Source organism: Oncorhynchus tshawytscha, linkage group LG09, assembly GCF_018296145.1.
Source record: "Oncorhynchus tshawytscha isolate Ot180627B linkage group LG09, Otsh_v2.0, whole genome shotgun sequence".
NCBI lineage: Eukaryota > Metazoa > Chordata > Actinopteri > Salmoniformes > Salmonidae > Oncorhynchus > Oncorhynchus tshawytscha.
This window is the reverse complement of record NC_056437.1, coordinates 36,939,585-36,953,377: the sequence shown is the minus strand read 5'-3', so window position 1 is coordinate 36,953,377 and position 13,793 is coordinate 36,939,585. Positions and strand designations below refer to the sequence as shown.

General features: G+C 42.0%; 1 protein-coding gene across 2 annotated transcripts in view; it reads right to left on the bottom strand.

Moving 5' to 3' along the window:
* The window catches only part of si:dkeyp-23e4.3 (rho GTPase-activating protein 7), a 115,095-nt gene that overhangs the window by 23,985 nt on the left and 77,317 nt on the right, over positions 1-13,793 (bottom strand). Inside the window, exon 1 of one of the 2 annotated variants that reach the window (XM_042326845.1) lies at positions 5,690-5,916. The exons of the other annotated variant lie outside the window; for it this stretch is intronic. Within the exon in view, the coding sequence (XP_042182779.1) occupies positions 5,690-5,702 (13 nt within the window). The 5' untranslated portion in view covers positions 5,703-5,916. Of the gene's footprint in view, positions 1-5,689; positions 5,917-13,793 lie in introns of those variants that run through there. 2 annotated transcript variants of the gene reach the window in all.

Genomic DNA, 13,793 nt, shown 5'->3' with positions numbered 1-13,793 from the left:
TGTGTTGTAGATACAGTGGCTTGCGAAAGTATTCATCCCCCCCTTGAAATTTTTCCTATTTTGTTGCTTTACAACCTGGAATTAAAATAGATTTTTTGGGGGGGTTGTATCATTTGATTTACACAACATGCCTACCACTTTGAAGATGCAAAATATTTGTAATTGTGAAATAAACAAGAAATAAGACTAAAAAATTTAAAACTTGAGCATGCATAACTATTCACCCCCCATTGTCAATACTTTGTAGAGCCACCTTTTGCAGCAATTACAGCTGCAAGTCTCTTGGGGTATGTCTCTATAAGCTTGGCACATCTAGCCACTGGGATTTTTGGCCATTCTTCAAGGCAAAACTGCTCCAGCTCCTTCAAGTTGGATGGGTTCTGCTGGTATACAGCAATCTTTAAGTCATACCACAGATTCTCAATTGGATTGAGGCCTGGGCTTTGACTAGGCCATTCCAAGACATTTAAATGTTTCCCCTTAATCCACTCGAGTGTTGCTTTAGCAGTATGCTTAGGGTCATTGTCCTGCTGGAAGGTGAACCTCTGTCCCAGTCTCAAATCTCTGGAAGACTGAAACAGGTTTCCTTCAAGAATTTCCCTGTCTTTTGCATCATCCATCATTCCTTCAATTCTGACCAGTTTCCCAGTCCCTGCCAATGAAAAATATTCTCACAGCATGATGCTGCCACCACCATTCTTCAATGTGGGGATGGTGTTCTCAGGGTGATGAAAGGTGTTGGGTTTGTGCCAGACATATCATTTTTACTCTTCCGTAAAGCCCAGCTCTGTGGAGTATACGGCTTAAAGTGGTCCAACGGACAGATACACCAATCTCCTCTGTAGAGCTTTGCAGCTCCGTCAGGGTTATCTTTCATCTCTTTGCTGCATCTCTGATTAATGCCCTCCTTGCCTGGTCTGTGAGTTTTGGTGGGCAGCCCTCTCTTGGCAGCTTTGTTGTGGTGCCATATTCTTTCCATTTCTAATAATGGATTTAATGGTGCTCTGTGGGATGTTCAAGGTTTCAGATATTTTTTTATAACCTAACCCTGATCTGTACTTCTCCACAACTTTGTCCCTGACCTGTTTGGAGAGCTCCTTGGTCTTCATGGTGCTGCTTGCTTGGTGGTGCCCCTTGCTTAGTGGTGTTGCAGACTCTGGGGCCTTTCAGAACAGGTGTATATATACTGAGATCATGTGACAGATCATGTGACACTTAAATAAAGTACACCTGTGTGCAATCTAACTAATTCTGTGACTTCTGAAGTTAATTGGTTGCACCAGATCTTATTTAGTGGCATCATAGCAAAGGGGTGTGTCACACCCTGACCTTAGAGATCCTTTTTATGTCTCTGTTTTGGTTTGGTCTGGGCGTGAGTTGGGGTGGGCATTCTATGTTTTGTGTTCTATGTTTTCTATTTCTTTGTTTTTGGCCGGGTATGGTTCTCAATCAGGGACAGCTGTCTATCGTTGTCTCTGATTGGGAACCATACTTAGGTAACCTTTTCCCACCTGTGTGTGTGGGAGGTTGTCTCTGTTTAGAGCACTTTGCTTGTGAGCTTCTAGGTTTTGTTTTTGTAGTGTTTATTGTTTTGTTTGGCGTCATTTTGCTTAAAATAAAGAAAATGTACGCTCACCACGCTGCACCTTGGTCCTCATCCTTCAACAGTCGTGAGAGGGTGAATACATATGCATGCACAACTTTTCCGTTTTTTTTTTTTTTTTTTCATTTCACATCACCAATTTGGACTATTTTGTGTATGTCCATTACATGAAATCCAAATACAAATCCATTTAAATTACAGGTTGTAATGCAACAAAATAGGAAAAATGGCAAGGGGGATGAATACTTTTACAAGGCACTGTATGTAGTAGTAGAGTAGGGGCCTGAGGGCACACACGTATTATGTTGTGAAATCTGTTGTGAATGTATTGTAATGTTTTTAAAAATGTATAATTGCCTTCATTTTGCTGGACCCCAGGAAGAATAGTTGCTGTCTTGGCAGCAGCTAATGGGGATCCATAATAAATACAAATACAAGTTTTGGGATTGGCGGACAGAGTTTGTGACAGAGAGGAGATCAGCTGTACCTGCTCAAATATGACATACAGGCTAGTATCACATAACTCTGAGGCTGTAAAGCTATGTATCAGAATGTATCTTCCAGGGTTATATAAAAAGCCTGCACCCTCTGTGACATCTAGGAAGATTTTAATCCACTTAACCCCAACATTTCTCTAAGTTTTCGCCATCATTTTGAAGCCCTAGTTATTATTTTGCTTTGACAAAGTTATTTCTCTAGATTATTATTTAGTGTGATTATTGATTCATTTACCTCTGTCCCTCATTTTAAGGTCAACCCTGCTACGTGAACTCCCATTTGAATATGGTGAAAGTAAACTATTTCTTTAATCTTTTTTTCCAAAAGCAACATTAAACAGCTAATAGTCAAATCATAGCATAAAAATAGGTGAGCTGGTTCTACTCTTTTTGGCCCTTTCCTGTGTTTTGTGGTGGAAAACTGAGCGGGTCAAGCTTAACACGTCAACCCTGTAGTTACCCATAGACAGCCTACAAATGTTTTAACAATCCCCCCCCCCCTTCCATTGCCACTCCCTGTTGCACACAATAAGCTTCCATTCCCCTTGTCAAAATGGAATTTATGGCTGATTTAAGATGAAATTGTCAACGCTGTTACTGTCAACCCTGTTACGGGCAACCGTGTTACTGTATTTGGCACTTAATATGCACTTGCTACAGTATTTTTATTTATTTAACCTCTTGAGATTAAGTTACACTTCTCAAAAGGCACCGTGGAACAACCATAAAGCCTATGGTGGAATAAGTTGTTATCACCTTATAATAACACCCTGCTCCCAGATGTAAATAAACTATTAGCTACCCAAACCAGTGGTCAGAATGACATCACAGGGCTGGAAAAGGCATAAGACAGGTGACCCAGTTACAGTATGAAATATATATAAAACAGTGAACAATTCAACTTCACTGCGCCTTGTTCACCACTATATTCTTCCTGCGTATAAGCATGATGGTATCTGTGAGACCGCCAATTTTAATAAGGTCAAGAAGGGAAAGGCTCTTCCTTTTCCAAATTCCTCAGGCCGCCTTGGAGGAAGTTGTGCTTTTGGGCTCTGGGTTCTGATAAGAGATGCGTGCTTGCAATTCAACCCCTCCCTCCCTCACAGCGCCAGGAAGTCGGAGGAGTGTGTTTAGGGGCCTGGGAAAATGGCGCTACGTGCTCTAGCCCTGACGCAATCCTTGCCCCCCCCAGTGCGTCCCAGTGCGCACCACACACACTACACACCCACTCTTCGTAGCAGTCTCCTAAGTCCTACCACTATATGGGCCTCCAGGCCTAGAGCTGTCTTTTGCCATGTCTCTTCATGAGTCGATAGACATGAGAAAAGCATCTCAGTGTGATATGGTAACATCTCTATGCTCTGACAGCTTACATGGTTCTGATCTTCACAACATCCTCCAGAGGACCAAGCCTTAGACTCGACAGCCTCAGTGGAATGCAAATACAGCTGCTTTTTACTGGGATGGCAAGTGTCAAGTGAGGCGTAAAAGTGGTATGAAAACCTCAAATGTCTGTGAAGTTATGTTGAGAACTGTAACATTAGACAAGTGGAGTGCTAGGGATGATATGATATTGGGTGGTTACTGTGGCCTAGTTAGATTACAACACAATGGATGTGTTCTAGGGAATGGCAACATATGTCCTCTGAATGACTGTAAACAAGGACATTTTTTATGAGGAAAAGACAAGAAAGACCAAAAGATAGAACTGACCTCCATTTTCTGTTCTTAAATCAGAGAATATAGATGTTTGATGAATCACAAATAACAGTGATATCCAGCAGTTGGTCATCTATCATGTTTCTGTTCTGTTAGGTATTTGGTGTATGACCCAAGTGTGTCACTCAGTCAGCAAATCAGAGTTAATATGGAAAAAGTAACAATGGCTCTATAACAATGGCAATCAGAGAGCACCTGGTGATTGTTACACAATCATTTATCCTCCTTAACCATCTATACCAGCGCTGGCTTATCTCATTCCATTACTCCCCGGCCAAAGTTGGCAGGTAGAATTGCATTAGGTCATAGGTATAATTGTTCCTGCGCTCTGTTGCTCCTGGTTGCTAACAACAGTGTCTATGTGATCCACTCATGCCAATGGGGAAATGAGTTGGAGGGATTTTCGCTGCTATAGTTAGAGAACTTTCAGATTGCAGAAAGTATAATTGGTGAATTAAGGTCTTCTAGGAAATACTAGACACCACAATGAACCGGTCAATCTCTACTGAACCTTTTTAGAGAACCATCTGCAAATGAGCCCAACTTAGGGGTCTGCTCACTTTGAATCATGTTGATTGGATTGAAATACTTGGCATTTAATGGTCAAGTAGAACTATGCACATGATAAGATGCCAAATCTTAAAATGGTGAAATACAACAGTTAGTTGATTAGAGACCAAATACTCTAATCCATTGCAATGACTGAGTGACTTTGTTCAGTCTGGTTCCTCTGAAATGCTAACACCATGGGAAAAATACTTTTGGAAAAAAGTTGGAAACAAAAGATTTGCTAGGCATTTTATCTCTGATTCCAAAGTAGCTGGTTTTCTATCATAACTCCTAAGTTCATCAAATTTTGCAGCCTGAACCCATGGCCTACATGCTAGGAATACGTATGGTGCAGGAAACAAATACAGTGTATTACACACTAACATTACACACTAACATCACTGAAATTAATTTAATAAATTGACTGGCACCTGCATGAAGAATTCAATATAACACTCTCCCCCATACACTCAACCTACAGGCCAGAAATACAAATATAAATGTTATACTCTGTAGGCGTAAATTCTTAAGATGTCATTTGAATATTTTACGTGGACATTTTTTATAGGATTCATTTTCTTAATTTTAGAGTAAACTAAGAAACCTAACTTTCGAATCTATATGACAAAACATCTAGGCTATTTAAACAAGTATTTATTACATTATTTGACATAAAATAATTCATTTTTAATGAGCTGAAGTATCATATTTATGTAGTCACATTCCTTGACAAAATGGTGAATATTGACACTGTCTTTACTGATCCTACTCAAACAATCAACCACTTATTTTTTTCATTAGAGCTCACTCAAGAACATTTTCAAGGATTTTATTAACAGTATAATCATTTATTTAGCAGACAGTCTTATCTAGAGTGATTTACAGTAGCGAGTGGATATATTTTCATACTGGTCCCTTGTGGGAATCAAACCCACAACCCTGATGTTACACACACATGCGCTACCAACTAAGCCACAGTGAACCCTTTCATGTTCCTTGAAAGTCAAACTATTCCTTTTGAATCTATATGACAAAATATTTCGGCTAGTTAAATAAGTATTTTTAAAAGCCTGTTGCAAAGCTATAGTCTAGAGCATGCATTAGACTAAAGGGCTGATGCTCATGCGGTGGTGCAGCACATCACCTTACATCATCTGAACTCCTCACCTCATTTTAAGCATCACATGAACCTCACAGCTGACACCCTATCAGGTTAGTAGTGGCTCTCTGAATATGTTAATACATCTAAGTTTATATTTGTCGGAGTCCTAGAATTTGCTATTGTACTACTAAAGTTCATAGAAGAAAAGTTGTTACTTACTTGTAATCAACATGGTGCTGTAATGTTGTCAGATGAAATGTGATATTTAGTCTCGTTTTATTCTTGTTAAGAATGAGCAAACTTATCAAACTTGATGTTGAATAACAAAAATACATAAAAACTATACAAATCTAATCAAATATTGAAGACAAGTTCAGCTGTCTTGATGGTATTGGCCATCATTGTGAAATCAGTACAAACATTTCCACTTTCCAGTCGCCCTTCCCTCCCCTGGACCATACCAACTGCACTTAACGATCACCCTAGGAGGGAGGCTTCCAAAACTACATAATGGATGACCAAGGCTGTTGACTTTAAAAGCATGCCAGGGTATTTATAAAGTATTTCAGAATTCAGATAACTTTCTCTACTGTGACAACTAATACAATTGTAAAATCGGATATAAAATAATTCATTTTAAATTAGCTAATGTATCCCCCCCCCACACCACCACCCTTAAGAGAGTGTGGTTGATCCCATGACATTGCCCTGTTGGTATTAGACTAGACTGGAGTGACCAGAAAGAGATTTCCTAACCTCAGACACTGGCCTTGAGGGCATATCCCCCCCTTTGTAGTCAGACTTGACAGCTAAAATTAGATGTAGCAGACAATCAGCCTATCATGGTAAACATGGAAACTCTCAAAGACAGTCAGGCTAAGAACATGATGAAATTCCCTCCACACAGGCTTCATAATAATCGTGTATTTTTTATATAATACAGTACACTATTTGTACTTTATGTAACTAGTCCTTCCAATATCCAGATACCACATTTCTTACACATTTATGTTCTCACTTTTCTTGACAAAACAGTGAATTTTGACTCTATCTTTACTGATCCTACTCAAACAATCAACCACTTATTTATGTCATTAGAACTCACTCAATAACATTTTCATGGAATTCATTAACATCATAGTCATTCAGCAGACAGTCTTATCCAGAGTGCATACATTTTCATACTGGTCCCCCATGGGAATCGACACACAACCCTAATGTTGAACACACCACACTCTATCGACTGAGCCACAGGGAACCCTTCCATGTTCCTTGAAAGTCAAATTATTCCTATGGTACAGTACCTTACCTCTAAAACCTGCAGCCCACACTTATATGTGGTCTGACCTTCTCCTGTAGCTGCTATCAGCATCTTGTAAAAGGCAGTCGCTGTTTCAAAGCAGAAAAGGCACATTTAGTTCAAAATCAAAAGAACAAGAGGATAGCAACTCTAATGACTACCCTTAAACCACTGTGGATGATGACAAAAACCTGCAGTGCTAATAGCCCTCTTCAAGGCTTCATCAGGATTCATTCCTAGGTAAGCCATTAGCGGTAATAGGTTCCATTTACAACGTAGGTGTTTGATTAGGCTCTTTTAAATGTGAAAACCCCTTGAGAGGGCCACCTCTTTGCTGCATTAATTCACAGTTGAATGAAAGATGGAAAGAAATGAAAACAACTAATGACTTTTACACAAGAGTGAAGTACAGGAACCATGGTCCCCTTGGCAACCTTCCTGGAGCGCTTAGCTCAAGTTTATAATAAAACCTGGAAATAAGCATTCTTGGCTGTTACTGGGAATGAGATGTTTTTCTTGGATGACCCTAGCCCAAGATTCTGGTTTATGTGCATGATGTCATAGTCCATCATAATGCAGACCAAAGGTTTGTTATTTTTCCTGCAGATTTCGAAACCGCTTCTGCTACATGTCTATGTACTAAAGTAATTATTTTATAATACACTTTTGAAGACAAATGTTGACTACGGTAACTGTCACAACTGACCAAATATTTTATCTTGGCACAATTATAAAGTTTTTCTGTTTGGGTTAGCTGGTGAATTCATCAAAGCCACTGGCTCTTTCTGGTTCCTTGAGGGTCCCACCCTTGTTTTGGGTGAGTTAATTTTGCGGGACGGGGGTGTGCACTGCAGTCCTCCTCCCCAAGCAAAGGCTTCCGCTCTGACAAGCCCCTTATTCCAAATGGTCCAACTTCAAATGATGTAAAGCACTGTCCTTCCATCACACAATCTGCTTTAATTCTATACCTATATAAAACATATTAGCTGCTGTTGAATGGTTTGAGTTCTGTGGATGTTATAAAACTTGTTGCTATTTAAGAGATTATGACTTCTGGGTTTTCCTCCTCAGGTTCACAACTCCTAAATGCTGAAGTGATAGTGATCAGCAAGGATGAAATGATCGCTGCTGTTAACATCTAAGTTTCTCTACCTCTCCCATCAAATCAAACTTAACCATGACGACAGATGTTTTTCTACTTACTGTTGCTTCATGGGCAGTCAGCCTGCCTTACAATAAATACACAACATCACAAAGAAATTGCCATACGGAGACGTGGAACTATGCTGAAACTATAGAAACCACACTGAACACCATAACAAAGAAGATCATTCCACATCATCTCACTTTACGATATGAGCTTGGACAGGTTGGCTGAAAATGGCCAGGCTATAGCCAAATGGGTCTATATATCAAAGACACACATCCAGAGGTCCAATAGCATCTCTCTCCAGTTCATCATTCTTAGAAATGACATCATCTGTGTTCAAATCTTTGTGTTGATGAAATTATGTTACTTCAACAGCTGTGGTGGCAGACCGGCCAGCAGCCATCCAGTCTGTTCTACTGGATGGTTTTATTTACAACTGAAGTATTTACAATGACTCTGATTAATGCTAATGGCCAAGCCTCTCTATTGGAAACAGTCAGATCCATCCACCAAGACTGATCCAAAGCAACACTAGCGCCATGTGGACTGTGGGTATGTTTAATACAAAGCGACATATGTCCTAGTGTTGTGAGAAGGACAAAGGGACAGCCGTGTGTGTGTTTACCTAGTATGAAAGTTGCCCCATCCTCGTTTGTTTGCTCTTCCATAAAGCTGAGAGGCTCACTTAGGCTTGACCTCTGCTCTTGGCAGCCGCTGCACTGCTGGCCCCTGGTCTCTGTTTTGTAAGGTTATGCAAGAACACACATCCTTTTCCTGAGTAAGAGGAGGAGGGCGTCAGAAAAGGAAGAATTCAGCTCAGTACCGTTCCCAGAGTAGAGTGTGTGTGTGTGTGTGTGTGTGTGTGTGAGACTGTGTGTGTGTGTGTGTGTGTGTGTGTGGTTATGACTGTGTTACTGAGGGTATGTGAGGATGTGTCATATGTTTACTCTCATGGACTTTGTTTCTATTCAAATCAAATCAAATCAAATCAAATCAAATTTTATTTGTCACATACACATGGTTAGCAGATGTTAATGCGAGTGTAGCGAAATGCTTGTGCTTCTAGTTCCGACAATGCAGTAATAACGAGCAAGTAATCTAACTAACAATTCCAAAAAAAACTACTGTCATACACAGTGTAAGGGGATAAAGAATATGTACATAAGGATATATGAATGAGTGATGGTACAGAGCAGCATAGGCTAGATACAGTAGATGATAGAGTACAGTATATACATATGAGATAAGTATGTAAACCAAGTGGCATAGTTAAAGTGGCTAGTGATACATGTATTACATAAGGATGCAGTCGATGATATAGAGTACAGTATCAACGTATGCATATGAGATGAACAATGTAGGGTAAGTAACATTATATAAGGTAGCATTGTTTAAAGTGGCTAGTGATATATTTACATCATTTCCCATCGATTCCCATGATTAAAGTGGCTGGAGTAGAGTCAGTGTCATTGACAGTGTGTTGGCAGTAGCCACTCAATGTTAGTGGTGGCTGTTTAACAGTCTGATGGCCTTGAGATAGAAGCTGTTTTTCAGTCTCTCGGTCCCAGCTTTGATGCACCTGTACTGACCTCGCCTTCTGGATGGCAGCGGGGTGAACAGGCAGTGGCTCGGGTGGTTGATGTCCTTGATGATCTTTATGGCCTTCCTGTAGCATCGGGTGGTGTAGGTGTCCTGGAGGGCAGGTAGTTTGCCCCCGGTGATGCGTTGTGCAGACCTCACTACCCTCTGGAGAGCCTTACGGTTGAGGGCGGTGCAGTTGCCATACCAGGCGGTGATACAGCCCGCCAGGATGCTCTCGATTGTGCATCTGTAGAAGTTTGTGAGTGCTTTTGGTGACAAGCCGAATTTCTTCAGCCTCCTGAGGTTGAAGAGGCGCTGCTGCGCCTTCCTCACGATGCTGTCTGTGTGAGTGGACCAATTCAGTTTGTCTGTGATGTGTATGCCGAGGAACTTAAAACTTGCTACCCTCTCCACTACTGTTCCATCGATGTGGATGGGGGTGTTCCCTCTGCTGTTTCCTGAAGTCCACAATCATCTCCTTAGTTTTGTTGACGTTGAGTGTGAGGTTATTTTCCTGACACCACACTCCGAGGGCCCTCACCTCCTCCCTGTAGGCCGTCTCGTCGTTGTTGGTAATCAAGCCTACCACTGTTGTGTCGTCCGCAAACTTGATGATTGAGTTGGAGGCGTGCATGGCCACGCAGTCGTGGGTGAACAGGGAGTACAGGAGAGGGCTCAGAACGCACCCTTGTGGGGCCCCAGTGTTGAGGATCAGCGGGGAGGAGATGTTGTTGCCTACCCTCACCACCTGGGGGCGGCCCGTCAGGAAGTCCAGTACCCAGTTGCACAGGGCGGGGTCGAGACCCAGGGTCTCGAGCTTGATGACGAGCTTGGAGGGTACTATGGTGTTGAATGCCGAGCTGTAGTCGATGAACAGCATTCTCACATAGGTATTCCTCTTGTCCAGATGGGTTAGGGCAGTGTGCAGTGTGGTTGAGATTGCATCGTCTGTGGACCTATTTGGGCGGTAAGCAAATTGGAGTGGGTCAAGGGTGTCAGGTAGGGTGGAGGTGATATGGTCCTTGACTAGTCTCTCAAAGCACTTCATGATGACGGATGTGAGTGCTACGGGGCGGTAGTCGTTTAGCTCAGTTACCTTAGCTTTCTTGGGAACAGGAACAATGGTGGCCCTCTTGAAGCATGTGGGAACAGCAGACTGGTATAGGGATTGATTGAATATGTCCGTAAACACACCGGCCAGCTGGTATACTTACTATTTATTTTGGTATTTGAGTATACCGTATGCACTTGTGATTGTGTGTTTCTCTCTATGTGTGTATTTCTGTGTCTGCAATCTGAGTCCAGCCTCTGAGTCTTTGGGCTGGTATTTCTGTTGATGTAGGAAGCGCTCTCTCTGTCCCTAGAACTGTGTGTCCCTCCCCTTCTACTCACCGGTACTGCAGCTCCAGCTTGCCATCTAGCCTCTGTGTTGAAATCTATCTGTCCTGAACACACTGGGCACCTCTGTACTGGAACCAGGAAACGCTGAGCACAATCACTGACCACCTCCTCCTCGCTCAAAATAACTTCTAACTTTAGCAGAAATACTTTATCAAAAGCTATGATGATAATAATAAAACTACAGTATTTTGGCCTGTTTGTGTACCCTTTAGGGACAGAGACAGAGGGACAGAGGTGGCAGTGTGGAATGAAAATAACCTGAGAAAATAATTAAAGCATTTGACATGGAAACTGGAAAAAGCATACCGGTAGCTGACATCTGTGAGGTAATACCAAACCCATGAAAAGGCCTTGGCCCTGCCGTGCCCTGACATGGTCTGAATGTTACGGTATAATAGTGGTGTAGAGTTAGTAGAGTTGTCAGTGCCTGTTTGTCTCTTTCTGCACTGAATATAATTGCCATAGAGCTCAGAGCTTAGGTTACAGTAGGCCAGACTCTGTCATAGGCCAAGCGACAGGACTAGCCCTTGAAAGGAGCCTTTGACGAGCTACAGAATCAATTAAGTGGGGATATGATAAGAGCTGTGCTTCATTAGTTAGAAATTATTAGTTGCTTTATTACTTAGAAATGATCTGGGGTGCAGAGTAATGGCCCATCCATGTACAGTTCATTTGGAAGGCTTCTTCATTGGGACACCTATGGCTGCTATGTTCTCTGGCAACATATCTGTGTTTATTTCCCTTCTCATACCTCAGCTATTGAATTGGAGTTTAGGGAACACAGTTCTATTTCATATATCTGATAATGGCACTGGAGGGGATGGCTGCTGTTTTACGGGCTCCTAACCAACTGTGCTATTTTTTTTTCTTTTTTCGCATTGTTTGTAACTTATTTTGTACATAATATTGCTGCTACTGTCTCTTATGACCAAAAAGAGCTTCTGGTTATCAGAACAGTGATTACTCACCTCGAACTGGACAAAGATCTTTTCTTTAATGAGTCCGAGGATTTACTGCTTCTCCGAAATACATATAATTTGCGTGAAGAAAAGACGGAAATACAGGGGGCTGCCTTGTGAGAATTCGTTGGCGAGTGGGTAACCCGCCTCTACCATCCGTTCTATTGGCCAACTTGCAATTACTGGAGAATAAAATGGATGATCTCCGTTTGGGATTATCCTACCAACGGGTTATTAAAAACTGTAATATGTTTCACAGAGTCGTGGCTGAACGACAACATGGATAATAACATGGATAATAATAAGGCTATAAGCAAACAATAAAATGCTCATATAGAAGCGGCACTCCTAAGGGCCGGGGACTTGAATGTAGGCAAACTTAAATCCATTTGACCTAATATCTACCAGCATGTCACATGTGCAACCAGAAGAATAAAACACTCTTTACTCCACACACAAAGACACATACAAAGCTCTCCCTCACCCTCAATTTGGCTAATCTGACCATAATTCTTTTCACCTGATTCCTGCTTACAAGGAAAAAGTAAAGCAGGAAGTACCAGTGACTCGCTCAATACAGAAGTTGTCAGATGACAAGGAGGCTACGCTATAGGACTGTTTGCTAGCACAGACTGGAATATGTTCCGGGATTCATCCAATGGCGTCCCACCAATGGCATCCCCAATTCATCCAACATCATCCCCACCGTACGTACATATCCCAACCAGAAGCCATGAATTACAGGCAACATCCATACTGAACTAAAGGCTAGAGGTGCCGCTTTCAAGAAGTGGGACACTAATCCAGACGCTTATAAGAAATCCTGCTATGCCTTCAGATGAACTATCAAACAGGCAAAGCGTCAATACAGGACTACGATTGAATCCTACTACACCGGCTCTAACGCACGTCGGCTGTGGCAGGGCTTGCAAACTATTACGGACTACAAAGGGAAACCCAGCCGTGAACTACCCAGTGGCGCGAGCCTACCAGATGAGCTAAATGCCTTTTATGCTCGCTTCGAGGCAAGTAACACTGAAGCATGCATGAGAGCACCATCTGCTCCGGAAGACTGTGTGATCACACTCTCCATAGCCAATGTGAGCAAGAAATTTAAACAGGTCAACATTCCCAAGGCTGCGGGCCCAGATGCATTACCGGGACATGTACTCAGAGCATGCGCGGACGAACTGGCAAGTGTCTTCACTGACATTTTGAATTTTCACTGACTGAGTCTGTAATACCTACATGTGTCATGCTGACCACCATAGTCCCTGTGTCCAAGAAAGTGAAGGTAACCTGCATAAATGACTACCATGCCTTAGCACTCACGTTTGTAGCCATGAAGTGCTTTGAAAGGCTGGTCATTGCTCACATCAACACCATCATCCCAGAAACTCTAGACCCACTTCAATTCGCATACCGCCCCAACAGATCCACAGATAATCCAATCTCTATTGCACTCCACACTGTCCTTTCACACCTGGACAAAGGACCACATCTGTGAGAATGCTGTTCATTGACTACAGCTCAGCATTCAACACCATAGAGCCCACAAAGCTAAGGACCCTGGGACTAAACACCTTCTGCAACTGGATCCTGGACTTCCTGACGGGCCGCCTCCAGGTGGCCAGGGTATTTTTATTTTTTATTTCACCTTTATTTAACCAGGTAGGCTAGTTGAGAACAAGTTCTCATTTGCAACTGCAACCTGGCCAAGATAAAGCATAGCAGTGTGAACAGACAACACAGAGTTACACATGGAGTAAACAATTAACAAGTCAATAACACAGTAGAAAAAAAGGGGGAGTCTATATACAATGTGTGCAAAAGGCATGAGGAGGTAGGCGAATAATTACAATTTTGCAGATTAACACTGGAGTGATAAATGATCAGATGGTCATGTACAGGTAGAGATATTGGTGTGCAAAA